Genomic DNA, 27,150 nt, shown 5'->3' with positions numbered 1-27,150 from the left:
CTGGCGGGTCAGTATCTGTTGCCTGTGTCTCTTTTGCTATGGTTTCCTTCCAGTTTTTTCCTTCTTCCTGTATCTGTCCTTCTGGATTTCCTTTTTCCTGCTTGGGTAACACCAACACCAAAGCACGCCTGAGCTGGTTCCATGCATGCAGGATTCCTTCTTAGTGATCAAGGAACCCTGGACTTCAGCAGGGCAAACTTTGGCCTTTTCAAACAATCACTAGGGGAAATCCCGTGGAGAAAGCTGTTTGAAGGTAAAGGTGCCCAGGATAGCTGGTCAGCATTCAGGGACTGCTTCTACCAAGCTCAAGATCAGAGCATCCCGACACGTAGGAAGTCAAGGAAGGGAGCCAGGAGACCTGTGTGGCTAAACAGGGAACTGCTTGGCAAGCTCAAGTGGAAGAAGAGAGTTTATCGGTCATGGAAGGAGGGGCTGACCACTTGGGAAGAGTACAGGGCTGCTGTCAGGGGATGTAGAGAGGCAACTAGGAAAGCTAAGGCCTCCTTAGAGTTAAACCTGGCAAGAGGGGTCAAGGACAACAGGAAGAGCTTTTTCAAATACATGGCAGATAAAACTAACACCCGAGGCAATGTAGGCCCACTACTGAATGGGGTGGGTGCCCTGGTGACAGAAGATACGGAGAAGGCAGAACTACTGAATGCCTTCTTTGTCTCTGTCTACTCTGTCGGGGGCTGTCCTGAGGAGTCCTGTTCCGCTGAGACCCCAGATGAAGATGAAATCAAGTCAATGGATGAGTTTGCCTTAGTCGATGAGGACTGGGTCAAAGACCAGTTAAGCAACCTGGACATCCATAAATCCATGGGTCCAGATGGGATGCACCTGCGGGTGCTGAAGGAGCTGTCTGAAGTCATTGCTGGACCACTCTCCACCATCTTTACCAAGCCTTGGGAAACGGGCGAGGTGCCTGAGGACTGGAGGAAAGCAAATGTCACTCCAGTCTTCAAAAAGGGCAAGAAGGAGGACCCGGGTAACTATAGACCGGTCAGCCTCACCTCCATCCCTGGGAAACTGATGGAACAGCTTATCCTTGGTGCCCTCTCAAGGCATATCAAGGATAAGAGGGTTATTAGGGGCAGTCAGCATGGCTTTTCCAAGGGGAAGTCATGCTTGACCAACCTCATAGCCTTTTATGAGGAAGTAACGAGGTGGATGGATGATGGCAGAGCGGTAGATGTGGTCTACCTTGACTTCAGTAAAGCATTTGACACGGTCTCCCACAGCATCCTCATGGCTAAACTGAGGAAGTGTGGACTGGATGATCGGATAGTTAGGTGGACTGCGAACTGGCTGAAGGAGAGAAGCCAGAGAGTCGTAGTCAATGGGGCAGAGTCCAGTTGGAGGCCGGTAAGCAGTGGAGTGCCTCAAGGGTCGGTACTGGGGCCCATATTATTCAATATATTCATCAATGATTTAGATGAGGGAATCGAGTGTACTATCAGCAAGTTTGCTGATGACACTAAGCTAGGAGGAGTGGCTGACACGCCAGAGGGCTGTGCTGCCATCCAGAGAGACTTGGACAGGCTGGAGATTTGGGCAGGGAATAAATGAAATACAACAAGGGAAAGTGTAGGGTCCTACATCTGGGCAGAAACAACCCCAGGTTCCAGTATAGGATGGGGAGCTACCTGTTAGAGAGCAGTGTAGAGGAAAGGGACCTGGGGGTCCTGGTGGACAGCAGGATGACCATGAGCCAGCACTGTGCCCTTGTGGCCAAGAAGGCCAATGGCATCCTGGGCTGTATTAGAAGGGGGGTGGTTAGCAGATCGCGAGAGGTCCTCCTTCCCCTCTACTCTGCCCTGGTGAGACCGCATGTGGAATATTGTGTCCAGTTCTGGGCCCCTCAGTTCAAGAAGGACAGAGAGCTGCTGGAGAGAGTCCAGCGTAGGGCAACTAAGATGATTCAGGGAGTAGAGCATCTCCCTTATGAGGAAAGACTGAGGGAGCTGGGTCTCTTGAGTTTGGAGAAGAGGAGACTGAGGGGTGATCTTATTAGCGTTTCTAAATATATAAAGGAGGAATGTCATGAGGATGGAGCCAGGCTCTTCTCAGTAGCAACCAATGATAGGACAAGGGGTAATGGATTCAAGCTGGAACACAAGAGGTTCCACTTAAATTTGAGAAGAAACTTCTTCTCAGTGAGGGTGACAGAGCACTGGAACAGGCTGCCCAGGGAGGTTGTGGAGTCTCCTTCTCTGGAGACTTTCAAGACTCACCTGGACGCCTTCCTGTGCAACCTCATCTAGGTGTTCCTGCTCCGACAGGGGGATTGGACTAGATGATCTTTTGAGGTCCCTTCCAATCCCTAGCATACTGTGATACTGTGTGAAAAGGCATTTGCTCTCCTGGTTGTAATAGGCAAAAAGCAGCCAGGTGCTGCCACGCGAACTCTGTCTTGCTTCAGTTCCTCTGCACTCGCTGTTTGTGTGTTTGCCAGTCTCCCTTGCTGGAATAATGCAGGTAGCTAAATGAGAGCGTAGGTCGGTGGAGGCGGTTTAAGCTCCGTCGTCTCTCTGCAGTGAGGAAGGACAGCCATCTGTTCTCCCAGCTGAACGAGCAGCGGAAGTTTAAGAGGCCGTAGGCTATTTTACCTGGTTTAACTGGTTAAGAGGGGCTGAGAGTTTCCAGGGGACTGGTGCATGTGGCTGAAGTGAACTGGGGTGAAGGTATCCCCCTCTCTTGCCCTTCATCTTGCATTTGCTTCAGTTCCCTTTCCTTATTTATACTTTGTTCACAGCTTTACGGCGTTAAATGCAAGTAAGGAGAAGAAGAAGAAGAAATACTGTGGAGCTCTTAGTGTGAAGGAGATGCTGAAGAAGTTTCAGAAGGAGAAGGATGCGCAGAAGAAAAAAGATGAAGAGCAGAAAGTGGAGAGTCTGTCAGTGACAGAACCTGCAGCCCCGAGGGAGGCGGAGGCGGTCGCTGAGCCTTTGCTCTCGGTCTTTGGCCATGCCAGTGATAACGACCCACTTCAGGCAGTGACAGCCATGGGCTCTTTAACTGACCTGGAACAGGGGCGTCTGCTGGGTGAATCCCCAGAAGCGGGTCCCTTTCCTGATGTGGACGAATTGAGTGATGCTTTTGGGAGGATGAGCTTGGAGGAGGATTTGAAGCAACCACTATCCCTCCCTGAAGGCATTCCAGCCCCTTTGGAGAACGGCATCCAAGAACTGGCTCAGGTAAGTCGCTTTTTTGAGTGCCCGGATGTCAGGTAGTGTCCAAGTCCTCGGCCTTAGTATCGCCTGAATGTAACAGTCGGTATCGCACCTGTGTGGACGTGATGCAAGAGGTAATTTCCAAAGTCAATTTGAGAAGAATGATGTTAAGATATGGACTAATGAGGCTGAAGGAGGAATTCCACCTTGATCGTTGTAATGTGCTGTGATGGTCAGGAGAGCATCTGTGAAGTGGCGTGCAGTGTTGTGTGTGTGAAATAAGTGGGCGCATCTGAAAAGCATTACGTGTTGTACATTGTGAGAAGGCGTGAAAAGCCCTGTAGATGGAGCCTGAGGATTTGTCAGAACTGTTTCCCATGTCATACGCTGGCAGCTGCCTTCCTTGAGGCATGGGTGCTATTTGGCGTGTCCCGCACTGGAGCTGCATCCCTGGGCATTTGGGTTCTTTACCTCTCTTTAACATCTCAGCGTTGGGGTACCATTTAGGGCATGGAACCTATTACTTTGTAGGAGGGTGATCCCTCATCTTTTCAGCAGTAGCTCGTCGTGCAGGTGGAGTGCTGTGGAGATGTGCCCCATCTTCTGCAGAATGTTGTGAGGCGCTTTGGGACGCGCTGCTCTGGAGAAGCGGGAGAGCACTGGGTGCTGGTCAGGGATCCCTCTCCTGGCACGTCAGACATGTGCGCTTTCAGGCTCGCTGTGGGGCTTCTGTGGTGTGAGGGCTGTCGCCATCAGCCTGTCGCCAAGTGCTGAGATGTCTTGTTTCTGCAACCAGTGTTTTTTGTAAACTTGGCATTTAAGTCGTAAAGCGTGTACTTAGCCCTCTGCGGTGGTGTGTGTTCTGCCGTGTTTTCCTAATGCCGAAGCGATGAGGCTGAAAGGGGAAGGACAGGAGCACTTGTCATCCCTTCACCTTCATTGATGGGACCGTCTCTCATGTAAAAGCTGGGTGTGCTGTGAATTGTTGGAGATGGTGTGTGCCAGAACTGTGGTGACGGCTGTGTGGGGTTTGGGTTACTGTGTGCAGTGGGGAAGGAGCTGTTCTGCAGTTGTTGGGAGAGGGCCCAATGTGTCTCTGGGGCTGCAGGTTCAATTCTGCGATCAGGAGACGCTTTGATTCTGACTTGGATTTTACCCTCTCCAGACATGGAAGTTAATGGATGGAGGTGAAGAACAGAAAAAGAAGAAGAAGAAGAAGAAGGAGGAGGAAGATGATTCTAACACCAAGGAAAACAAGTCCAAGTTTCCAATACGTGGGTAAGGACGGGGAGGTAACGCTTGCTGCTCGACACCGTGCTTCAGGGTTACAGGTGGCATTTGTTACGCTGCAGTAGTACCCGTTGTAGTGGGGGTGGCTTGAGCGCGTGCTGCATAAACCCCAAGAGGTAAACCCCGCGTTGCTTCCAAAGGGGAGGTAAAAAGGCGGCTGAGGCTGAGGGGAGGAGCAGAGCTCCACAGCAAGAGTGTCAGAGCAAAAAGGGGCAGAGCTGGCTGAAATGTTGGTGTTTTGTGGAGCTGTGTAGAGGCACTGACGTTGGGAAGAGGTATTGGAGAGGCTGAAGAGAAGGCTAACGACTCCTGGGACAAGTCTGGGGGAGGAAAGGCGGGCAGGAAGGGCATGAACTCGGCGCTGTATGAGTGTCGGGCAGGCAGGGAGGAAGAGGGTAGAAGGCCATGGGTGGCCTGGCTGTGCACTCGCTTGTACTCCTGCCCAAAGTAATTCTTGTGTGAGCACTCAGCCTGTTTTTATAGCTTCTCATTTTTTGGGCTGTAAACCCGAGTGGTTATTCTTCCTGTTGTGGGTCTGCTTGTGCTCTTGGTCTGTCCTTGCTTTGGTGTGCCTGGCGGGTCTGTTTCCAGGTCAGTATCTGTTGCCTGTGTCTCTTTTGCTATGGTTTCCTTCCAGTTTTTTCCTTCTTCCTGTATCTGTCCTTCTGGATTTCCTTTTTCCTGCTTGGGTAACACCAACACCAAAGCATGCCTGAGCTGGTACCATGCATGCAGGATTCTTTCGTAGCAATCAAGGAAAAGGCATTTGCTCTCCTGGTTGTAATAGGCAAAAAGCAGCCAGGTGCTGCCACGCGAACTCTGTCTTGCTTCAGTTCCTCTGCACTCGCTGTTTGTGTGTTTCCCAGTCTCCCTTGCTGGAATAATGCAGGTAGCTAAATGAGAGCGTAGGTCGGTGGAGGCGGTTTAAGCTCCGTCATCTCTCTGCAGTGAGGAAGGACAGCCGTCTGTTCTCCCAGCTGAACGAGCAGCGGGACACTGAGACCTTAAGAGGCCGTAGGCTATTTTACCTGGTTTAACTGGTTAAGGGGGGCTGAGAGTTTCCAGGGGACTGGTGCATGTGGCTGAAGTGAACTGGCGTGAAGGTATCCCCCTCTCTTGCCCTTCATCTTGCATTCGCTTCAGTTCCCTTTCCTTATTTATACTTTGTTCACAGCTTTACAGCGTTAAATGCAAGTCGGAAGAAAAAGATAAAAATGAAGAAATACTGTGGAGCTCTTAGTGTGAAGGAGATGCTGCAGAATTTTCAGGAGGAGAAGGACGCGCAGAAGAAAACAGATGAAGAGCAGAAAGTGGAGAGTCTGTCAGTGACAGAACCTGCAGCCCCGAGGGAGGCGGAGGCTGTGGCTGATCCTTTGCACTCGGCCAGTGATAACGACCCACTTGAGGCCATGGGCTCGTTAACTGACTTGCATCTGTGGCGTCTCCTGGGTGATTCCCCAGAAGGGGGTCCCTTTCCCGATACGGAGAATAGGAGAGATGCTCTTGGGATGGGCTTGGAGCAGGATTTGAAGCAACTGCCATCCCTCCCCGAAGGCATTCCAGCCCCTTTGGAGAACGGCATCCAAGAACTGGCTCAGGTAAGTCGCTTTTTTCAGTGCCCGGATGTCAGGTAGTGTCCAAGTCCTCGGCCTTGGTATCGCCTGAATGTAACAGTCGGTATCGCACCTGTGTGGACGTGATGCAAGAGGTAATTTCCAAAGTCAATTTGAGAAGAATGAAGTTAAGATATGGACTAATGAGGCTGAAGGAGGAATTCCACCTTGATCATTGTAATGTGCTGTGATGGTCAGGAGAGCATCTGTGAAGTGGCGTGCAGTGTTGTGTGTGTGTGAAATAAGTGGGGGCATCTGAAAAGCATTACGTGTTGTACAACATGAGAAGGCGTGAGAAGCCATGTAGATGGGGCCTGAGGATTTGTTAGAACTGTTTCCCATGTCATACGCTGGCAGCTGCCTTCCTTGAGGCATGGGTGCTATTTGGCGTGTCCCGCACTGGAGCTGCATCCCTGGGCATTTGGGTTCTTTACCTCTCTTTAACATCTCAGCGTTGGGGTACCATTTAGGGCGTGGAACCTACTACATTGTAGGAGGGTGATCCCTCATCTTTACAGCGGTAGCTCGTCGTGCAGGTGGAGTGCTGTGGGACTGCCCCATCTTCTGCAGAATGTTGTGAGGCGCTTTGGGATGCGCTGCTCTGGAGAAGCGGGAGAGCACTGGGTGCTGGTCAGGGATCCCTCTCCTGGCACGTCAGAGATGTGCGCTTTCAGGCTGGCTGTGGGGCTTCTGTGGTGCGAGGGCTGTCACCATCAGCCTGTCGCCAAGTGCTGAGATGTCTTGTTTCTGCGACCAGTGTTGTTTGTAAGCTTGGCATTTAAGTCGTAAAGCGTGTACTTAGCCCTCTGCGGTGGTGTGTGTTCTGCCGTGTTTTCCTAATGCCGAAGCGATGTGGCTGAAAGGGGAAGGAGCAGGAGCACTTGTCATCCCTTCACCTTCATTGATGGGACCGTCTCTCGTGTAAAAGCTGGGTGTGCTGTGAATTGTTGGAGATGGTGTGTGCCAGAACTGTGGTGACGGCTGTGTGGGGTTTGGGTTACTGTGTGCAGTGGGGAAGGAGCTGTTCTGCAGTTTTTGGGAGAGGGCCCAACGTGTCTCTGGGGCTGCAGGTTCAGTTCCGCAAACAGGAGATGCTTTGATTCTGACTTGGATTTTACCCTCTCCAGACATGGAAGTTAATGGATGGAGGTGAAGAACAGAAAAAGAAGAAGAAGAATAAGAATAAGAATAAGAAGAAGAAGGAGGAAGATGATTCTAACACCAAGGAAAACAAGTCCAAGTTTCCGATACCTGGGTAAGGACGGGGAGGTAACGTTTGCTGCTCGACACCGTGCTTCAGGGTTACAGGTGGCATTTGTGACGCTGCAGTAGTACCCGTTGCAGTGGGGGTGGCTTGAGCGCGTGCTGCATAAACCCCATGTGGTAAACCCCACGTTGCTTCCAAAGGGGGAGGTAAAAAGGCGGCTGTGGCTGAGGGGAGGAGCAGCGCTCCACAGCAAGAGTGTCGGAGCGAAGAGGGGCAGAGCTGGCTGAAATGTTGGTGTTTTGTGGAGCTGTGTAGAGGCACTGACAGTGGGAAGAGGTATTGGAGAGGCTGAAGAGAAGGCTAACGACTCCTGGGACAAGTCTGGGGGAGGAAAGGCGGGCAGGAAGGGCATGAACTCGGCGCTGTATGAGTGTCGGGCAGGCAGGGAGGAAGAGGGTAGAAGGCCATGGGTGGCCTGGCTGTGCACTCGCTTGTACTCCTGCCCAAAGTAATTCTTGTGTGAGCGCTCAGCCTGTTTTTATAGCTTCTCTTTTTTTGGGCTGTAAACCTGAGTGGTTATTCTTCTTGTTGTGGGTCTGCTTGTGCTCTTGGTCTGTCCTTGCTTTGGTGTGCCTGGCGGGTCTGTTTCCAGGTCAGTATCTGTTGCCTGTGTCTCTTTTGCTATGGTTTCCTTCCAGTTTTTTCCTTCTTCCTGTATCTGTCCTTCTGGATTTCCTTTTTCCTGCTTGGGTAACACCAACACCAAAGCACGCCTGAGCTGGTTCCATGCATGCAGGATTCCTTCTTAGTGATCAAGGAAAAGGCATTTGCTCTCCTGGTTGTAATAGGCAAAAAGCAGCCAGGTGCTGCCACGCGAACTCTGTCTTGCTTCAGTTCCTCTGCACTCGCTGTTTGTGTGTTTCCCAGTCTCCCTTGCTGGAATAATGCAGGTAGCTAAATGAGAGCGTAGGTCGGTGGAGGCGGTTTAAGCTCCGTCAACTCTCTGCAGTGAGGAAGGACAGCCGTCTGTTCTCCCAGCTGAACGAGCAGCGGAAGTTTAAGAGGCCGTAAGCTATTTTACCTAGTTTAACTGGTTAAGGGGGGCTGAGAGTTTCCAGGGGACTGGTGCATGTGGCTGAAGTGAACTGGGGTGAAGGTATCCCCTTCTCTTGCCCTTCATCTTGCATTCGCTTCAGTTCCCTTTCCTTCTCTGTTTACAGATCTATTGTGTTATATGCAACTAAGGAGGAGGAGAGGAAGGAGAAATACTGTGCAGCTCTTAGTGTGAAGGAGATGCTGCAGAATTCTCAGGAGGAGAAGGATGCTCAGAAGAAAAAAGATGAAGACCAAAAATTGGAGAGTCTGTGTGTGGCAGAACCTGCAGCCCCGAGGGGGGCGGAGGCGGTGGCTGATCCTTTGCTCTCAGTCTTTGGCCATGCCAGTGATGACGACCCACTTGAGGCCATGGGCTCGTTAACTGACCTGCATCTGTGGCGTCTCTTGGGTGATTCCCCAGAAATGGGTCCCTTTCCTGATACAGAGAATGGGAGAGATGCTCTTGGGATGGGCTTGGAGCAGGATTTGAAGCAACTGCCATCCCTTCCCGAAGGCATTCCAGCCCCTTTGGAGAAACGCATCAAAAAACTGGCTCAGGTAAGTCACATTTTTGAGTGCCTGGATGTCAGGTAGTGTCCAAGTCCTCGGCCTTGGTATCGCCTGAATGTAACAGTCGGTATCAGAGCTCTCATGGTGTCTCCTCTGCCACTCTTGGCAAATTGTGGACGTGATGCAAGAGGTAATTTCCTAAGTCAATTTGAGAAGAATGAAGTTAAGATATGGACTAATGAGGCTGAAGGAGGAATTCCACCTTGATCGTTGTAATGTGCTGTGATGGTCAGGAGAGCATCTGTGAAGTGGCGTGCAGTGTTGTGCGTGTGAAATAAGTGGGCGCATCTGGAAAATATTATGTGTTGTACATTGTGAGAAGGCGTGAAAAGCCGTGTAGATGGGGCCTGAGGATTTCTCAGAACTGTTTCCCATGTCATACGCTGGAAGATGCCTTTCTTGAGGCATGGGTGCTCTTTGGCATGTCCCGCACTGGTGCTGTATCCCTGGGCATTTGGGTTCTTTACCTCTCTTTAATATCTCAGAGTTGGGGTACCGTTTAGGGCGTGGAACCTATTACTTTGTAGGAGGGTGATCCCTCATCTTTTCAGCGGTAGCTTGTCGTGCAGGTGGAGTGCTGTAGGACTGCCCCATCTTCTGCAGAATGTTGTGAGGCGCTTTGGGATATGCTGCTCTGGAGAAGCGGGAGAGCACTGGGTGCTGGTCAGGGATCCCTCTCCTGGCACGTCAGAGACGTGTGCTTTCAGGCTCGCTGTGGGGCTTCTGTGGTGTGAGGGCTGTCGCCATCAGCCTGTCGCCAAGTGCTGAGATGTCTTGTTTCTGCGACCAGTGTTGTTTGTAAGCTTGGCATTTAAGTCGTAAAGCGTGTACTTAGCCCTCTGCGGTGGTGTGTGTTCTGCCGTGTTTTCCTAATGCCAAAGCGATGCGGCTGAAAGGGGAAGGAGCAGGAGCACTTGTCATCCCTTCACCTTCATTGATGGGACCGTCTCTCGTGTAAAAGCTGGGTGTGCTGTGAATTGTTGGAGATGGTGTGTGCCAGAACTGTGGTGACAGCTGTGTGGGGTTTGGGTTACTGTGTGCAGTGGGGAAGGAGCTGTTCTGCAGTTTTTGGGAGAGGGCCCAATGTGTCTCTGGGGCTGCAGGTTCAATTCTGCGATCAGGAGACGCTTTGATTCTGACTTTGTTTTTACCATTTGCAGAAACGGAAGTTGGAGGATGGAGGTGGAAAACTGAAGAAGAAGAAGGAAGATGATTCTAACAAGAAGAAAAAGAAGTCCAAGTTTCCGATAGCTGGGTAAGGACGGGGAGGTAACGTTTGCTGCTCGACACCGTGCTTCAGGGTTACAGGTGGCATTTGTGACGCTGCAGTAGTACCCGTTGCAGTGGGGGTGGCTTGAGCGCGTGCTGCATAAACCCCAAGAGGTAAACCCCACATTGCTTCCAAAGGGGGAGGTAAAAAGGCGGCTGAGGCTGAGGGGAGGAGCAGAGCTCCACAGCAAGAGTGTCGGAGCAAAAAGGGGCAGAGCTGGCTGAAATGTTGGTGTTTTGTGGTGCTGTGTAGAGGCACTGACGTTGGGAAGAGGTATTGGAGAGGCTGAAGAGAAGGCTAACGACTCCTGGGACAAGTCTGGGGGAGGAAAGGCGGGCAGGAAGGGCATGAACTCGGCACTGTATGAGTGTCGGGCAGGCAGGGAGGAAGAGGGTAGAAGGCCATGGGTGGCCTGGCTGTGCACTCGCTTGTACTCCTGCCCAAAGTAATTCTTCTGTGAGCGCTCAGCCTGTTTTTATAGCTGTCCTTGCTTTGGTGTGCCTGGCGGGTCTGTTTCCAGGTCAGTATCTGTTGCCTGTGTCTCTTTTGCTATGGTTTCCTTCCAGTTTTTTCCTTCTTCCTGTATCTGTCCTTCTGGATTTCCTTTTTCCTGCTTGGGTAACACCAACACCAAAGCACGCCTGAGCTGGTACCATGCATGCAGGATTCTTTCGTAGCGATCAAGGAAAAGGCATTTGCTCTCCTGGTTGTAATAGGCAAAAAGCAGCCAGGTGCTGCCACGCGAACTCTGTCTTGCTTCAGTTCCTCTGCACTCGCTGTTTGTGTGTTTCCCAGTCTCCCTTGCTGGAATAATGCAGGTAGCTAAATGAGAGCGTAGGTCGGTGGAGGCGGTTTAAGCTCCGTCATCTCTCTGCAGTGAGGAAGGACAGCCGTCTGTTCTCCCAGCTGAACGAGCAGCGGGACACTGAGACCTTAAGAGGCCGTAGGCTATTTTACCTGGTTTAACTGGTTAAGGGGGGCTGAGAGTTTCCAGGGGACTGGTGCATGTGGCTGAAGTGAACTGGCGTGAAGGTATCCCCCTCTCTTGCCCTTCATCTTGCATTCGCTTCAGTTCCCTTTCCTTATTTATACTTTGTTCACAGCTTTACAGCGTTAAATGCAAGTCGGAAGAAAAAGATAAAAATGAAGAAATACTGTGGAGCTCTTAGTGTGAAGGAGATGCTGCAGAATTTTCAGGAGGAGAAGGACGCGCAGAAGAAAACAGATGAAGAGCAGAAAGTGGAGAGTCTGTCAGTGACAGAACCTGCAGCCCCGAGGGAGGCGGAGGCTGTGGCTGATCCTTTGCACTCGGCCAGTGATAACGACCCACTTGAGGCCATGGGCTCGTTAACTGACCTGCATCTGTGGCGTCTCCTGGGTGATTCCCCAGAAGGGGGTCCCTTTCCCGATACGGAGAATAGGAGAGATGCTCTTGGGATGGGCTTGGAGCAGGATTTGAAGCAACTGCCATCCCTCCCCGAAGGCATTCCAGCCCCTTTGGAGAACGGCATCCAAGAACTGGCTCAGGTAAGTCGCTTTTTTCAGTGCCCGGATGTCAGGTAGTGTCCAAGTCCTCGGCCTTGGTATCGCCTGAACGTAACAGTCGGTATCGCACCTGTGTGGACTTGATGCAAGAGGTAATTTCCAAAGTCAATTTGAGAAGAATGAAGTTAAGATATGGACTAATGAGGCTGAAGGAGGAATTCCACCTTGATCATTGTAATGTGCTGTGATGGTCAGGAGAGCATCTGTGAAGTGGCGTGCAGTATTGTGCGTGTGAAATAAGTGGGGGCATCTGAAAAGCATTACGTGTTGTACAACATGAGAAGGCGTGAGAAGCCATGTAGATGGGGCCTGAGGATTTGTTAGAACTGTTTCCCATGTCATACGCTGGCAGCTGCCTTCCTTGAGGCATGGGTGCTATTTGGCATGTCCCGCACTGGAGCTGCATCCCTGGGCATTTGGGTTCTTTACCTCTCTTTAACATCTCAGCGTTGGGGTACCATTTAGGGCGTGGAACCTACTACATTGTAGGAGGGTGATCCCTCATCTTTACAGCGGTAGCTCGTCGTGCAGGTGGAGTGCTGTGGGACTGCCCCATCTTCTGCAGAATGTTGTGAGGCGCTTTGGGATGCGCTGCTCTGGAGAAGCGGGAGAGCACTGGGTGCTGATCAGGGATCCCTCTCCTGGCACGTCAGAGATGTGCGCTTTCAGGCTGGCTGTGGGGCTTCTGTGGTGCGAGGGCTGTCACCATCAGCCTGTCGCCAAGTGCTGAGATGTCTTGTTTCTGCGACCAGTGTTGTTTGTAAGCTTGGCATTTAAGTCGTAAAGCGTGTACTTAGCCCTCTGCGGTGGTGTGTGTTCTGCCGTGTTTTCCTAATGCCAAAGCGATGCGGCTGAAAGGGGAAGGAGCAGGAGCACTTGTCATCCCTTCACCTTCATTGATGGGACCGTCTCTCATGTAAAAGCTGGGTGTGCTGTGAATTGTTGGAGATGGTGTGTGCCAGAACTGTGGTGACGGCTGTGTGGGGTTTGGGTTACTGTGTGCAGTGGGGAAGGAGCTGTTCTGCAGTTTTTGGGAGAGGGCCCAACGTGTCTCTGGGGCTGCAGGTTCAGTTCCGCAAACAGGAGATGCTTTGATTCTGACTTGGATTTTACCCTCTCCAGACATGGAAGTTAATGGATGGAGGTGAAGAACAGAAAAAGAAGAAGAAGAAGAAGAATAAGAATAAGAAGAAGAAGGAGGAAGATGATTCTAACACCAAGGAAAACAAGTCCAAGTTTCCGATACCTGGGTAAGGACGGGGAGGTAACGTTTGCTGCTCGACACCGTGCTTCAGGGTTACAGGTGGCATTTGTGACGCTGCAGTAGTACCCGTTGCAGTGGGGGTGGCTTGAGCGCGTGCTGCATAAACCCCATGTGGTAAACCCCACGTTGCTTCCAAAGGGGGAGGTAAAAAGGCGGCTGAGGCTGAGGGGAGGAGCAGCGCTCCACAGCAAGAGTGTCGGAGCGAAGAGGGGCAGAGCTGGCTGAAATGTTGGTGTTTTGTGGAGCTGTGTAGAGGCACTGACAGTGGGAAGAGGTATTGGAGAGGCTGAAGAGAAGGCTAACGACTCCTGGGACAAGTCTGGGGGAGGAAAGGCGGGCAGGAAGGGCATGAACTCGGCGCTGTATGAGTGTCGGGCAGGCAGGGAGGAAGAGGGTAGAAGGCCATGGGTGGCCTGGCTGTGCACTCGCTTGTACTCCTGCCCAAAGTAATTCTTGTGTGAGCGCTCAGCCTGTTTTTATAGCTTCTCTTTTTTTGGGCTGTAAACCTGAGTGGTTATTCTTCTTGTTGTGGGTCTGCTTGTGCTCTTGGTCTGTCCTTGCTTTGGTGTGCCTGGCGGGTCTGTTTCCAGGTCAGTATCTGTTGCCTGTGTCTCTTTTGCTATGGTTTCCTTCCAGTTTTTTCCTTCTTCCTGTATCTGTCCTTCTGGATTTCCTTTTTCCTGCTTGGGTAACACCAACACCAAAGCACGCCTGAGCTGGTTCCATGCATGCAGGATTCCTTCTTAGTGATCAAGGAAAAGGCATTTGCTCTCCTGGTTGTAATAGGCAAAAAGCAGCCAGGTGCTGCCACGCGAACTCTGTCTTGCTTCAGTTCCTCTGCACTCGCTGTTTGTGTGTTTCCCAGTCTCCCTTGCTGGAATAATGCAGGTAGCTAAATGAGAGCGTAGGTCGGTAGAGGCGGTTTAAGCTCCGTCAACTCTCTGCAGTGAGGAAGGACAGCCGTCTGTTCTCCCAGCTGAACGAGCAGCGGAAGTTTAAGAGGCCGTAAGCTATTTTACCTAGTTTAACTGGTTAAGGGGGGCTGAGAGTTTCCAGGGGACTGGTGCATGTGGCTGAAGTGAACTGGGGTGAAGGTATCCCCTTCTCTTGCCCTTCATCTTGCATTCGCTTCAGTTCCCTTTCCTTCTCTGTTTACAGATCTATTGTGTTATATGCAACTAAGGAGGAGGAGAGGAAGGAGAAATACTGTGCAGCTCTTAGTGTGAAGGAGATGCTGCAGAATTCTCAGGAGGAGAAGGATGCTCAGAAGAAAAAAGATGAAGACCAAAAATTGGAGAGTCTGTGTGTGGCAGAACCTGCAGCCCCGAGGGGGGCGGAGGCGGTGGCTGATCCTTTGCTCTCAGTCTTTGGCCATGCCAGTGATGACGACCCACTTGAGGCCATGGGCTCGTTAACTGACCTGCATCTGTGGCGTCTCTTGGGTGATTCCCCAGAAATGGGTCCCTTTCCTGATACAGAGAATGGGAGAGATGCTCTTGGGATGGGCTTGGAGCAGGATTTGAAGCAACTGCCATCCCTTCCCGAAGGCATTCCAGCCCCTTTGGAGAAACGCATCAAAAAACTGGCTCAGGTAAGTCACATTTTTGAGTGCCTGGATGTCAGGTAGTGTCCAAGTCCTCGGCCTTGGTATCGCCTGAATGTAACAGTCGGTATCAGAGCTCTCATGGTGTCTCCTCTGCCACTCTTGGCAAATTGTGGACGTGATGCAAGAGGTAATTTCCTAAGTCAATTTGAGAAGAATGAAGTTAAGATATGGACTAATGAGGCTGAAGGAGGAATTCCACCTTGATCGTTGTAATGAGCTGTGATGGTCAGGAGAGCATCTGTGAAGTGGCGTGCAGTGTTGTGCGTGTGAAATAAGTGGGCGCATCTGGAAAATATTATGTGTTGTACATTGTGAGAAGGCGTGAAAAGCCGTGTAGATGGGGCCTGAGGATTTCTCAGAACTGTTTCCCATGTCATACGCTGGAAGATGCCTTTCTTGAGGCATGGGTGCTCTTTGGCATGTCCCGCACTGGTGCTGTATCCCTGGGCATTTGGGTTCTTTACCTCTCTTTAATATCTCAGAGTTGGGGTACCGTTTAGGGCGTGGAACCTATTACTTTGTAGGAGGGTGATCCCTCATCTTTTCAGCGGTAGCTTGTCGTGCAGGTGGAGTGCTGTAGGACTGCCCCATCTTCTGCAGAATGTTGTGAGGCGCTTTGGGATATGCTGCTCTGGAGAAGCGGGAGAGCACTGGGTGCTGGTCAGGGATCCCTCTCCTGGCACGTCAGAGACGTGTGCTTTCAGGCTCGCTGTGGGGCTTCTGTGTTGTGAGGGCTGTCGCCAAGTGCTGAGATGTCTTGTTTCTGTGACCAGTGTTGTTTGTAAGCTTGGCATTTAAGTCGTAAAGCGTGTACTTAGCCCTCTGCGGTGGTGTGTGTTCTGCCGTGTTTTCCTAATGCCGAAGCGATGTGGCTGAAAGGGGAAGGACAGGAGCACTTGTCATCCCTTCACCTTCATTGATGGGACCGTCTCTCGTGTAAAAGCTGGGTGTGCTGTGAATTGTTGGAGATGGTGTGTGCCAGAACTGTGGTGACAGCTGTGTGGGGTTTGGGTTACTGTGTGCAGTGGGGAAGGAGCTGTTCTGCAGTTTTTGGGAGAGGGCCCAATGTGTCTCTGGGGCTGCAGGTTCAATTCTGCGATCAGGAGACGCTTTGATTCTGACTTTGTTTTTACCATTTGCAGAAACGGAAGTTGGAGGATGGAGGTGGAAAACTGAAGAAGAAGAAGGAAGATGATTCTAACAAGAAGAAAAAGAAGTCCAAGTTTCCGATAGCTGGGTAAGGACGGGGAGGTAACGTTTGCTGCTCGACACCGTGCTTCAGGGTTACAGATGGCATTTGTGACGCTGCAGTAGTACCCGTTGCAGTGGGGGTGGCTTGAGCGCGTGCTGCATAAACCCCAAGAGGTAAACCCCACATTGCTTCCAAAGGGGGAGGTAAAAAGGCGGCTGAGGCTGAGGGGAGGAGCAGAGCTCCACAGCAAGAGTGTCGGAGCAAAAAGGGGCAGAGCTGGCTGAAATGTTGGTGTTTTGTGGTGCTGTGTAGAGGCACTGACGTTGGGAAGAGGTATTGGAGAGGCTGAAGAGAAGGCTAACGACTCCTGGGACAAGTCTGGGGGAGGAAAGGTGGGGAGGAAGGGCATGAACTCGGCGCTGTATGAGTGTCGGGCAGGCAGGGAGGAAGAGGGTAGAAGGCCATGGGTGGCCTGGCTGTGCACTCGCTTGTACTCCTGCCCAAAGTAATTCTTGTGTGAGCGCTCAGCCTGTTTTTATAGCTTCTCTCCTTTTCGGCTGTAAACCTGAGTGGTTATTCTTCCTGTTGTGGGATTGCTTGTGCTCTTGGTCTGTCCTTGCTTTGGTGTGCCTGGCGGGTCTGTTTCCAGGTCAGTATCTGTTGCCTGTGTCTCTTTTGCTATGGTTTCCTTCCAGTTTTTTCCTTCTTCCTGTATCTGTCCTTCTGGATTTCCTTTTTCCTGCTTGGGTAACACCAACACCAAAGCACGCCTGAGCTGGTTCCATGCATGCAGGATTCCTTCTTAGTGATCAAGGAAAAGGCATTTGCTCTCCTGGTTGTAATAGGCAAAAAGCAGCCGGGTGCTGCCACGCGAACTCTGTCTTGCTTCAGTTCCTCTGCACTCGCTGTTTGTGTGTTTCCCAGTCTCCCTTGCTGGAATAATGCAGGCAGCTAAATGAGAGCGTAGGTCGGTAGAGGCGGTTTAAGCTCCGTCATCTCTCTGCAGTGAGGAAGGACAGCCGTCTGTTCTCCCAGCTGAACGAGCAGCGGGACACTGAGACCTTAAGAGGCCGTAGGCTATTTTACCTGGTTTAACTGGTTAAGGGGGGCTGAGAGTTTCCAGGGGACTGGTGCATGTGGCTGAAGTGAACTGGCGTGAAGGTATCCCCCTCTCTTGCCCTTCATCTTGCATTCGCTTCAGTTCCCTTTCCTTATTTATACTTTGTTCACAGCTTTACAGCGTTAAATGCAAGTCGGAAGAAAAAGATAAAAATGAAGAAATACTGTGGAGCTCTTAGTGTGAAGGAGATGCTGCAGAATTTTCAGGAGGAGAAGGACGCGCAGAAGAAAACAGATGAAGAGCAGAAAGTGGAGAGTCTGTCAGTGACAGAACCTGCAGCCGCGAGGGAGGCGGAGGCTGTGGCTGATCCTTTGCTCTCGGCCAGTGATAACGACCCACTTGAGGCCATGGGCTCGTTAACTGACCTGTATCTGTGGCGGCTCCTGGGTGAATCCCCAGAAATGGGTCCCTTTCCCGATACGGAGAATAGGAGAGATGCTCCTGGGATGGGCTTGGAGCAGGATTTGAAGCAACTGCCATCCCTCCCCGAAGGCATTCCAGCCCCTTTGGAGAAACGCATCAAAAAACTGGCTCAGGTAAGTCACATTTTTGAGTGCCCGGATGTCAGGTAGTGTCCAAGTCCTCGGCCTTGGTATCGCCTGAATGTAACAGTCGCTATCACAGCTCTCGTGGTGTCTCCTCTGCCTCTCTTGGCAAATTGTGGACGTGATGCAAGAGGTAATTTCCTAAGTCAATTTGAGAAGAATGAAGTTAAGATATGGACTAATGAGGCTGAAGGAGGAATTCCACCTTGATCGTTGTAATGTGCTGTGATGGTCAGGAGAGCATCTGTGAAGTGGCGTGCAGTGCTGTGTGTGTGAAATAAGTGGGGGCATCTGAAAAGCATTACGTGTTGTACAACATGAGAAGGCGTGAGAAGCCATGTAGATGGGGCCTGAGGATTTGTTAGAACTGTTTCCCATGTCATACGTTGGCAGCTGCCTTCCTTGAGGCATGGGTGCTCTTTGGCATGTCCCGCACTGGAGCTGCATCCCCGGGCATTTGGGTTCTTTACCTCTCTTTAACATCTCAGAGTTGGGGTACCGTTTAGGCATGGAACCTATTACTTTGTAGGAGGGTGATCCCTCATCTTTTCAGCGGTAGCTCGTCGTGCAGGTGGAGTGCTGTGGGACTGCCCCATCTTCTGCAGAATGTTGTGAGGCGCTTTGGGACGCGCTGCTCTGGAGAAGCGGGAGAGCACTGGGTGCTGGTCAGGGATCCCTCTCCTGGCACGTCAGAGACGCGCGCTTTCAGGCTCGCTGTGGGGCTTCTGTGGTGTGAGGGCTGTCGCCATCAGCCTGTCGCCAAGTGCTGAGATGTCTTGTTTCTGCGACCAGTGTTGTTTGTAAGCTTGGCATTTAAGTCGTAAAGCGTGTACTTAGCCCTCTGCGGTGGTGTGTGTTCTGCCGTGTTTTCCTAATGCCAAAGCGATGCGGCTGAAAGGGGAAGGACAGGAGCACTTGTCATCCCTTCACCTTCATTGATGGGACCGTCTCTCGTGTAAAAGCTGGGTGTGCTGTGAATTGTAGGAGATGGTGTGTGCCAGAACTGTGGTGACGGCTGTGTGGGGTTTGGGTTACTGTGTGCAGTGGGGAAGGAGCTGTTCTGCAGTTTTTGGGAGAGGGCCCAACGTGTCTCTGGGGCTGCAGGTTCAGTTCCGCAAACAGGAGACGCTTTGATTCTGACTTGGATTTTACCCTCTCCAGACATGGAAGTTAATGGATGGAGGTGAAAAACTGAAAAAGAAGAAGAAGAAGAAGAAGAAGGAGGAAGATGATTCTAACAACAAGGAAAACAAGTCCAAGTTTCCAATACGTGGGTAAGGACGGGGAGGCAACGCTTGCTGCTCGACACCGTGGTTCAGGGTTACAGGTGGCATTTGTTACGCTGCAGTAGTACCCGTTGCAGTGGGGGTGGCTTGAGCACGTGCTGCATAAACCCCAAGAGGTAAACCCCGCGTTGCTTCCAAAGGGGAGGTTAAAAGGCGGCTGAGGCTGAGGGGAGGAGCAGAGCTCCACAGCAAGAGTGTCAGAGCAAATAGGGGCAGAGCTGGCTGAAATGTTGGTGTTTTGTGGAGCTGTGTAGAGGCACTGACGTTGGGAAGAGGTATTGGAGAGGCTGAAGAGAAGGCTAACGACTCCTGGGACAAGTCTGGGGGAGGAAAGGTGGGCAGGAAGGGCATGAACTTGGCGCTGTATGAGTGTCGGGCAGGCAGGGAGGAAGAGGGTAGAAGGCCATGGGTGGCCTGGCTGTGCACTCGCTTGTACTCCTGCCCAAAGTAATTCTTGTGTGAGCGCTCAGCCTGTTTTTATAGCTTCTCTTTTTATTGGGCTGTAAACCTGAGTGGTTATTCTTCTTGTTGTGGGTCTGCTTGTGCTCTTGGTCTGTCCTTGCTTTGGTGTGCCTGGCGGGTCTGTTTCCAGGTCAGTATCTGTTGCCTGTGTCTCTTTTGCTATGGTTTCCTTCCAGTTTTTTACTTCTTCCTGTATCTGTCCTTCTGGATTTCCTTTTTCCTGCTTGGTTAACACGAACACCAAAGCACGCCTGAGCTGGTACCATGCATGCAGGATTCTTTCGTAGCAATCAAGGAAAAGGCATTTGCTCTCCTGATTGTAATAGGCAAAAAGCAGCCGGGTGCTGCCACGCGAACTCTGTCTTGCTTCAGTTCCTCTGCACTCGCTGTTTGTGTGTTTCCCAGTCTCCCTTGCTGGAATAATGCAGGTAGCTAAATGAGAGCGTAGGTCGGTAGAGGCGGTTTAAGCTCCGTCATCTCTCTGCAGTGAGGAAGGACAGCCGTCTGTTCTCCCAGCTGAACGAGCAGCGGGACACTGAGACCTTAAGAGGCCGTAGGCTATTTTACCTGGTTTAACTGGTTAAGGGGGGCTGAGAGTTTCCAGGGGACTGGTGCATGTGGCTGAAGAGAACTGGGGTGAAGGTATCCCCCTCTCTTGCCCTTCATCTTGCATTCGCTTCAGTTCCCTTTCCTTCTCTGTTTACAGATCTATTGTGTTATATGCAACTAAGGAGGAGGAGAGGAAGGAGAAATACTGTGGAGCTCTTAGTGTGAAGGAGATGCTGCAGAATTTTCAGGAGGAGAAGGACGCGCAGAAGAAAACAGATGAAGAGCAGAAAGTGGAGAGTCTGTCAGTGACAGAACCTGCAGCCGCGAGGGAGGCGGAGGCGGTGGCTGATCCTTTGCACTCGGCCAGTGATAACGACCCACTTGAGGCCATGGGCTCGTTAACTGACCTGCATCTGTGGCGGCTCCTGGGTGAATCCCCAGAAGGGGGTCCCTTTCCCGATACGGAGAATGGGACAGATGCTCTTGGGATGGGCTTGGAGCAGGATTTGAAGCAACTGCCATCCCTCCCCGAAGGCATTCCAGCCCCTTTGGAGAACCGCATCAAAAAACTGGCTCAGGTAAGTCACATTTTTGAGTGCCCGGATGTCAGGTAGTGTCCAAGTCCTCGGCCTTGGTATAGCCTGAATGTAACAGTAGGTATCAGAACTCTCATGGTGTCTCCTCTGCCACTCTTGGCAAATTGTGGACGTGATGCAAGAGGTAATTTCCTAAGTCAATTTGAGAAGAATGAAGTTAAGATATGGACTAATGAGGCTGAAGGAGGAATTCCACCTTGATCGTTGTAATGTGCTGTGATGGTCAGGAGAGCATCTGTGAAGTGGCGTGCAGTGTTGTGTGTGTGAAATAACTGGGTGCATCTGAAAAGTATTATGTGTTGTACAACATGAGAAGGCGTGAGAAGCCATGTAGATGGGGCCTGAGGATTTGTCAGAACTGTTTCCCATGTCATACGCTGGCAGATGCCTTCCCTGAGGCATGGGTGCTATTTGGCGTGTCCCGCACTGGTGCTGCATCCCTGGGCATTTGGGTTCTTTACCTCTCTTTAACATCTCAGAGTTGGGGTACCGTTTAGGGCGTGGAACCTATTACATTGTAGGAGGGTGATCCCTCATCTTTTCAGCGGTAGCTCGTCGTGCAGGTGGAGTGCTGTGGGACTGCCCCATCTTCTGCAGAATGTTGTGAGGCGCTTTGGGACGCGCTGCTCTGGAGAAGTGGGAGAGCACTGGGTGCTGGTCAGGGATCCCTCTCCTGGCACGTCAGACATGTGCGCTTTCAGGCTCGCTGTGGGGCTTCTGTGGTGTGAGGGCTGTCGCCATCAGCCTGTCGCCAAGTGCTGAGATGTCTTGTTTCTGCGACCAGTGTTGTTTGTAAGCTTGGCATTTAAGTCGTAAAGCGTGTACTTAGCCCTCTGCGGTGGTGTGTGTTCTGCCGTGTTTTCCTAATGCCGAAGCGATGTGGCTGAAAGGGGAAGGACAGGAGCACTTGTCATCCCTTCACCTTCATTGATGGGACCGTCTCTCGTGTAAAAGCTGGGTGTGCTGTGAATTGTTGGAGATGGTGTGTGCCAGAACTGTGGTGACGGCTGTGTGGGGTTTGGGTTACTGTGTGCAGTGGGGAAGGAGCTGTTCTGCAGTTGTTGGGAGAGGGCCCAAAGTGTCTCTGGGGCTACAGGTTCATTTTTGTGATAAGAAGACGCTTTGATTCTGACTTCGGTATTACCATTTGCAGAAGCGGAAGTTGGAGGATGGAGGTGAAAAACTGAAGAAGAAGGAGGAAGATGATTCCAACAACAAGGAAAAAAGTCCAAGTTTCCAATACCTGGGTAAGGACGGGGAGGTAACGCTTGCTGCTCGACACCGTGCTTCAGGGTTACAGGTGGCATTTGTGACGCTGCAGTAGTACCCGTTGCAGTGGGGGTGGCTTGAGCGCGTGCTGCATAAACCCCATGTGGTAAACCCCACGTTGCTTCCAAAGGGGGAGGTAAAAAGGCGGCTGAGGCTGAGGGGAGGAGCAGAGCTCCACAGCAAGAGTGTCAGAGCAAAGAGGGGCAGAGCTGGCTGAAATGTTGGTGTTTTGTGGAGCTGTGTAGAGGCACTGACGTTGGGAAGAGGTATTGGAGAGGCTGAAGAGAAGGCTAACGACTCCTGGGACAAGACTGGGGGAGGAAAGTGTGGGGGAAAATAATAGTATATCTTTGTGGATTTGATTTACACTCTTGTCATCTTTGTGCAGTGAGGAGAGAATTCTACTTTAACTTGGGTCTCGCCTTGAGGCAGACCTGTCCTTTTGTGAATTATTGCCCAGGTGATGACCCTGCAGGATGAATCTTTCTGCTTCCCCTGAGTTTCAGGTTGTACAGCTGCGAAGAGCTTTACCTTGGGATTGTTCGAGGAGATGGCCATGGATGGATTGATTTTTTTCTCTGTGGTGGGCAGCTACACTCTGTGTCTTAAAAATGGAAGCTGTGGGTCAAATCAAGCATGCACTCGCTTTGAGAAGCAGAGTGGTGTGCAGAACAGCAGTGTTGCATATGGTGAAGTCTGCCTCGTTTCCAGAGATGGGTTTAGTTTCCTCCGCTCCACTAGAATCTGCTTTAGGGCAGTTCTGTTTAACACCGTCCAACTTTCCATCATTCCCAGGCTGTTGTTTCACAAGCAACAGTTATTAAATCTGACATAAGAGTTGTGGGACAAATGCATTCAGAAAGCATAGAGGATTACAGAAAAGGAACTGAAACTTAAAATTTAAATTTTGTTAAGTGAGCACCTGACAGATAAGTTACTAAAAAAAGGAAGATATAACTGAATGAAAATGCCTTGTGTTGTCTAGGACATCTGGTACCAGATGAAGTGTCAGGACTTCCGTCTTATCCTTAACTCTCAGGTATGACCTTAGGATCATAGAATATCTCTAATTGGAAGGGACCCATAAGGATCATCAAGTCCAACTTCCTGCTCCTCGCAGGACAACCTAAAACTAAACCATGTGACTAAGAGCATCGTCCAGACGCTCCTTAACCTCTGACAAGCTTGGTGCTGTGACCACTACCCTGGGGAGCCTTTTCTAGTGACCAACCACCTTCTAGGTGAAGAACCTTTTCCTAAAGTCCATTCTGCGCTTTCCCTGATGCAGCTTCATTCCATTTCCTCGTGTCCTATCGCTGGTCACCAGAGAGAGGAGATCAGCACCTCCCCCTCTGCGGTCCCACTTGAGGAAGGTGTAGACTGCAATGAGGTCACCCCTCAGCGATGAGATCACCCTTCAGTCTCCTCCCAGCTGAATGAGCAGCGGGAGCTTAAGACCTTAAGAGGCCGTAGAATATTTTTGCTGATGTAACTGGTTAAGGTGCTGAGAGTTTCCAGGGGACTGGTGAATATGGCTGAAGTGAACTGGGGTGAAGGTATCCCCCTCTCTTGCCCTTCATCTTGTATTCACTTCAGTTCCCTTTCCTCCTCCGTACTTTGTTTACAGCTTTACAGTATTAAATGCAAATAAGAAGGCGGTCCTCTTAGTGTGAAAGAGATGCTGAAGAATTTTCAGGAGGAGAAGGATGCTCAGAAGAAAAATGATGAAGAGCAGAAAGTGGAGACTGTCACCAGCAAAACCTGCAGCTGTGAGGGAGGCGGAGGTGGTGGCTGACCCTTTGCCAGTGATAACAACCTGCTTCAGGCAGCAACAGCCATGGACTTGTTAACTGACCTGGACCTGGAGCGGATCCTGGGTGAATCCCCAGAAGGGAGTCCTTTTCCTGATGTGGAGGACGGGAGCAATGCTATTAGGATGGGCTTGGAGCAGGATTTGAAGCAACCACCATCGCTCCCCGAAGGCATTCCAGCCCGCTGCACTTCAGCTGCCAGGAAGATCTGCAGAATAAATGGGACTGCTGACATCCTTTTCTTCCTTTTCCATAGTCTCTGAAACTAGATTAAAAGGCATAGCTTGGGAGAAAGGTCTTGAGTCTGTTGATTCTAAAATCTAAAGAACCATTGTGTGGTTTGGTTTGTACTTTGTTCCTCTCTGCCTGCCTCCAGCTCCCCAGGTTGCATGAGGTTTGCATTCATGTTGCTTGGAGAAGCCCTGGCAGGTCCCTGGTCAACACTGTGTTTGTTTTGTTCTTCAGCATCGAACTGCAGATGCGGGAGCTGAACAGCCAGATCCGGTCAGGGGTGTACGCCCACCTGGCTGCGTTCTTCCCATGCAGTAAGGACACTCTGGTGAAACGTGCCCGTAAGCTTTATCTCTATGAGCAGGTGAGTGTCATCTACCCAATGTGGTGGTGTCCTCCACTGTGCATGGTTCAGGCATCGCATCTGGTGGTGTGGGTTCAGAGCTGGTCTCAACCTTCCTGATTTGGGTGTCCCGGCTGGAACACACCATGTGGAACTTCAGTCTCTTCTGTTCTGTGCTGTGCTGTGCTCTAGGGTGGCCGATTGAAGGAGCCTCTACAGAAGCTAAAGGAAGCCATTGAAAGGGCCATGCCAGAGCAGATGGCCAAGTACCAGGAGGAATGCCAAGCCCACACTCAGGCCAAGTTTGCCAAGTAAGCTCCTTGTTTGCCCTTTAGGCACTTGTAGGTCTTCTCAGCAGGTTCCCTGTGACCTGTAGGCTGCTCTCATGAAGCACAGGCCAACTCTGAGAGAAGGGCTAAGCAGCCTCTCTGGAGAGGCCAGAAGTGAGAGACAGATCTTTGGGAAACGAAGGAACTCGGCTGAATTGCTGAAATCCTACAGACTAGACTCTTAACAAGACCAGATTGTGGTTGTGAAAGCAGTTAGAGGTAGTGGGGACTGCTGCCCCTGGCACCCAGGGGTCTGGCAAGGAAGAGAGTGCTGGGTGAAGGAGAGAGGGACAAAGGATAAAAGGAGAATCAACCACGCCGCTGTCTTCATCTTATTCTGTATCAAATTGGAGTGCTTCTCTGTAGATGGCCGTTTGATTTAGAGCAAAGCAAGTTTCACTTAATGCCTTCTCATTGCCTCTCGGCACGAAGGTCTCCAGAGAGGTTCAGTTCTGCGGTTGTTAACGACGCCTGTAATTGTGGCACTGGTTTACTACCTCTGCTGTTGCAGGAGATTAAAAAGGGAAGGAGTAACAAGGCTTATTTCCCCTGGCGCATCCGTGTGCGTGCGCACACAGAGCGAGGAAGGTGCCTTTCCCTTCCTCTTTCTTGCGGAGGCAGCGCAGGGTCGGTTTTATTAGCGAGGTGTTGTGCAGAGCCGGGTGTGTCCTGGCGTATTTATCCAGCCCCGGATAAAGCGAGTGACCTCCAAGTGGGGAAAGTTAATCCGCGTAACCGTATTTGAAATCTTCCTGTTCTTCAGGGAGCTGCTTTGCCACTTGGTGAAGATTAAGTTGGATGGTTATGACCTTGACAAGAATAAGGCTCAGTCTCTAGAGGATTATGTGAAGACCTTCCTAGATGGAGAGGTGAAGCCCCTTTGGCCAAAAGGCTGGATGCAGGCCAGGTGAGCAAGCCTCAAGTGGTACTCCAGGGATTCCTTGTCCTCAGGGACCTTGGAAGGTTATTAGTCCTCTCCCTGCTCAAAGAAGGGCTAGCTTCTAAGTTAGATCAGACTGCTCAGGGCCTTGTCCTATGGAGTGTCGGAAATCTCCAAGGATGGAGATTACCACATCTCTGTGGTAATCTCTATGTTAACCGAAATGGGAACTGGTCAATGCTGACAGCTTCAGGTTCGGAGCACTGAACCTTCCCTGGTGGGACGCAGCAGAATAGTTCATGCCTCAAACAACTCTCTGATCTGCACAGCTTGGGGTTTACCTTCTTAAATGGTGAAAATTGGCTTGAGGATGGCTCCCTGAGGGCCTTTGCCCATCCTTGTCCCCTCTGTGCTTCCCAAGCAGATTTCGACTGGGTGTGGGACGACCTGAATAAGTCGACAGCCACCCTGCTGACCTGTGACAACCGCAAGGTGAACTTCCACATGGAGTACAGCTGCAGCACCGCCACCATCCGGGGGAACAAAGAGCTGGCAGACGGGCAGCACTTCTGGGAGATCAAGATGACCTCCCCGGTCTACGCCACAGACATGGTACGTGGTGCAGAGTCGCTTATGGGCAGGCAGAAAGTTCCAGTGCTCTTTGAACAGGAGAGCAACCGTCTCCAGCAGTTCAGCTGGGCGTCCTCACTTTAGGAAAGGAAATTGGAGCTGGGAGCCTTCAACTGCAGCCTGAAATCTCAGACTTGGCTTCACCAAAACCTCTGCGGGTTTTGGACTGTGCCAAGCAAAGGAGGGGAGAGCCAGAGGTGGAGTCTTGTTTGTGTTTTGTTGCTTGAAAAGACACTGAGCTTGTGTTCTTCCTGGCCGGAGCGGGTGCCTGCAGCTTGCAGCTCTTGGAGCAGCTCACCTTACCTGCTTTTTGTGGACCCCTTAGAAACAGTGTGTGAACTCCAGGGTGCCCGGACTGCTGGTTGCACATCTCTGGGAGTTTCAGTGCCACTACCTGCACTCTGGTATTGCAAAACCTCAATTTTCCCCTTTTCATCACCCACTCTGGGGTGGGAGGGCAGGGATCAGGCAGCACGGGGACTTTTTTAGGCACTGAGCGAGGCTGTACCGGTGGGACCTCGCAGTGCGGGAGTTGGGATGAATTTGTGGAGTGCAGGCTTTCCACTGAATGTCGTTTTTTGTGTTTGAAGGACTACTGCATCACAAGGGAGACAAAACAAACTTTTCTTCGAGGTTTGGCCAAGGCTCCATCATTGGGGTGCATTTGGACATGTGGCACTGGACGCTCACGTTCTTCAAAAATGGCAAGTGCAGAGGTGTTAGGTTTAACCCCAGCCGGCAGCAGCTTTGAGGGTCTGAAATCTGAAACCCAGCAGCCACTAGAAAGAAAATTAACTCTATCCCAGCTGAAACCAGGACGACAGGTAAGAGCAAGGGCAGCCACAGCGGCCGGCAGGCAGAGGGGCTGGGAGGGCGAGCAGCGCAGCTGGCTGAACTCGGAGTCCAGCTGCAGCAGGACGGCTGGAGAACATGCTGGCCAAGGAGAAGACCAAGGCGTGAAGTGAGCAGGGGTTATGCTTTAGAAGTGGTTTTGTCAGGTCACGTTAATGGTGGGAGTTGATGATCTTCGAGGTCCCTTCTAACCTCAACAATTCTATGATTCTGTGAGGTTACATTTGTTTTTTAATAGATGCACTGAAAAGACCTGTAGACTTACAGAGGTCCTGACTCCGTGAAACAGGTAAACCGCACCCAAATATCTGAGCTTCATCTCCTGACTTGCTTTCAGAGCAAACCTTTGACTTGCTATCAAAGCCATCACCTCTTCCTCAAGGATCCCTCTGCTCTGCAGACTGTCAGCAGAGACAAGATTT

At 51.2% G+C, this 27,150-nt stretch overlaps 2 protein-coding genes across 2 annotated transcripts in view; both read left to right on the top strand.

Moving 5' to 3' along the window:
- LOC309677807 (uncharacterized protein) overlaps positions 1-23,726 on the top strand; it is a gene marked incomplete at its 3' end in the record, with an annotated part of 34,376 nt that extends 10,650 nt beyond the window's left edge. Inside the window, exons 8-18 of the mRNA XM_082490704.1 lie at positions 2,756-3,197; positions 4,339-4,451; positions 5,638-6,061; positions 7,204-7,331; positions 8,504-8,869; positions 11,322-11,745; positions 12,886-13,013; positions 14,186-14,487; positions 21,537-21,544; positions 22,638-22,691; positions 23,478-23,726. Coding sequence (XP_082346830.1) covers positions 2,756-3,197; positions 4,339-4,451; positions 5,638-6,061; positions 7,204-7,331; positions 8,504-8,869; positions 11,322-11,745; positions 12,886-13,013; positions 14,186-14,487; positions 21,537-21,544; positions 22,638-22,691; positions 23,478-23,726 — 2,638 coding nt within the window. The remainder of the gene's footprint in view (positions 1-2,755; positions 3,198-4,338; positions 4,452-5,637; positions 6,062-7,203; positions 7,332-8,503; positions 8,870-11,321; positions 11,746-12,885; positions 13,014-14,185; positions 14,488-21,536; positions 21,545-22,637; positions 22,692-23,477) is intronic.
- On the top strand, positions 21,548-25,822 carry LOC309677869 (ubinuclein-1-like). The gene is made up of 6 exons (XM_082490768.1): positions 21,548-21,630; positions 22,638-22,691; positions 23,929-24,058; positions 24,230-24,348; positions 25,130-25,273; positions 25,671-25,822. The coding sequence occupies exons 3-6, from the start codon at positions 23,942-23,944 to the stop codon at positions 25,699-25,701; spliced, it is 411 nt and encodes a 136-aa protein (XP_082346894.1). The 5' UTR covers positions 21,548-21,630; positions 22,638-22,691; positions 23,929-23,941; the 3' UTR covers positions 25,702-25,822.
- The last annotated feature ends 1,328 nt before the right edge of the window (positions 25,823-27,150 follow it).

The sequence above is a fragment of the Vanellus vanellus genome, assembly GCF_965231255.1.
Source record: "Vanellus vanellus genome assembly, chromosome: 14".
NCBI lineage: Eukaryota > Metazoa > Chordata > Aves > Charadriiformes > Charadriidae > Vanellus > Vanellus vanellus.
Note: the sequence above shows the minus strand (reverse complement) of the source record. Positions and strands in the feature narration are given on the sequence as shown.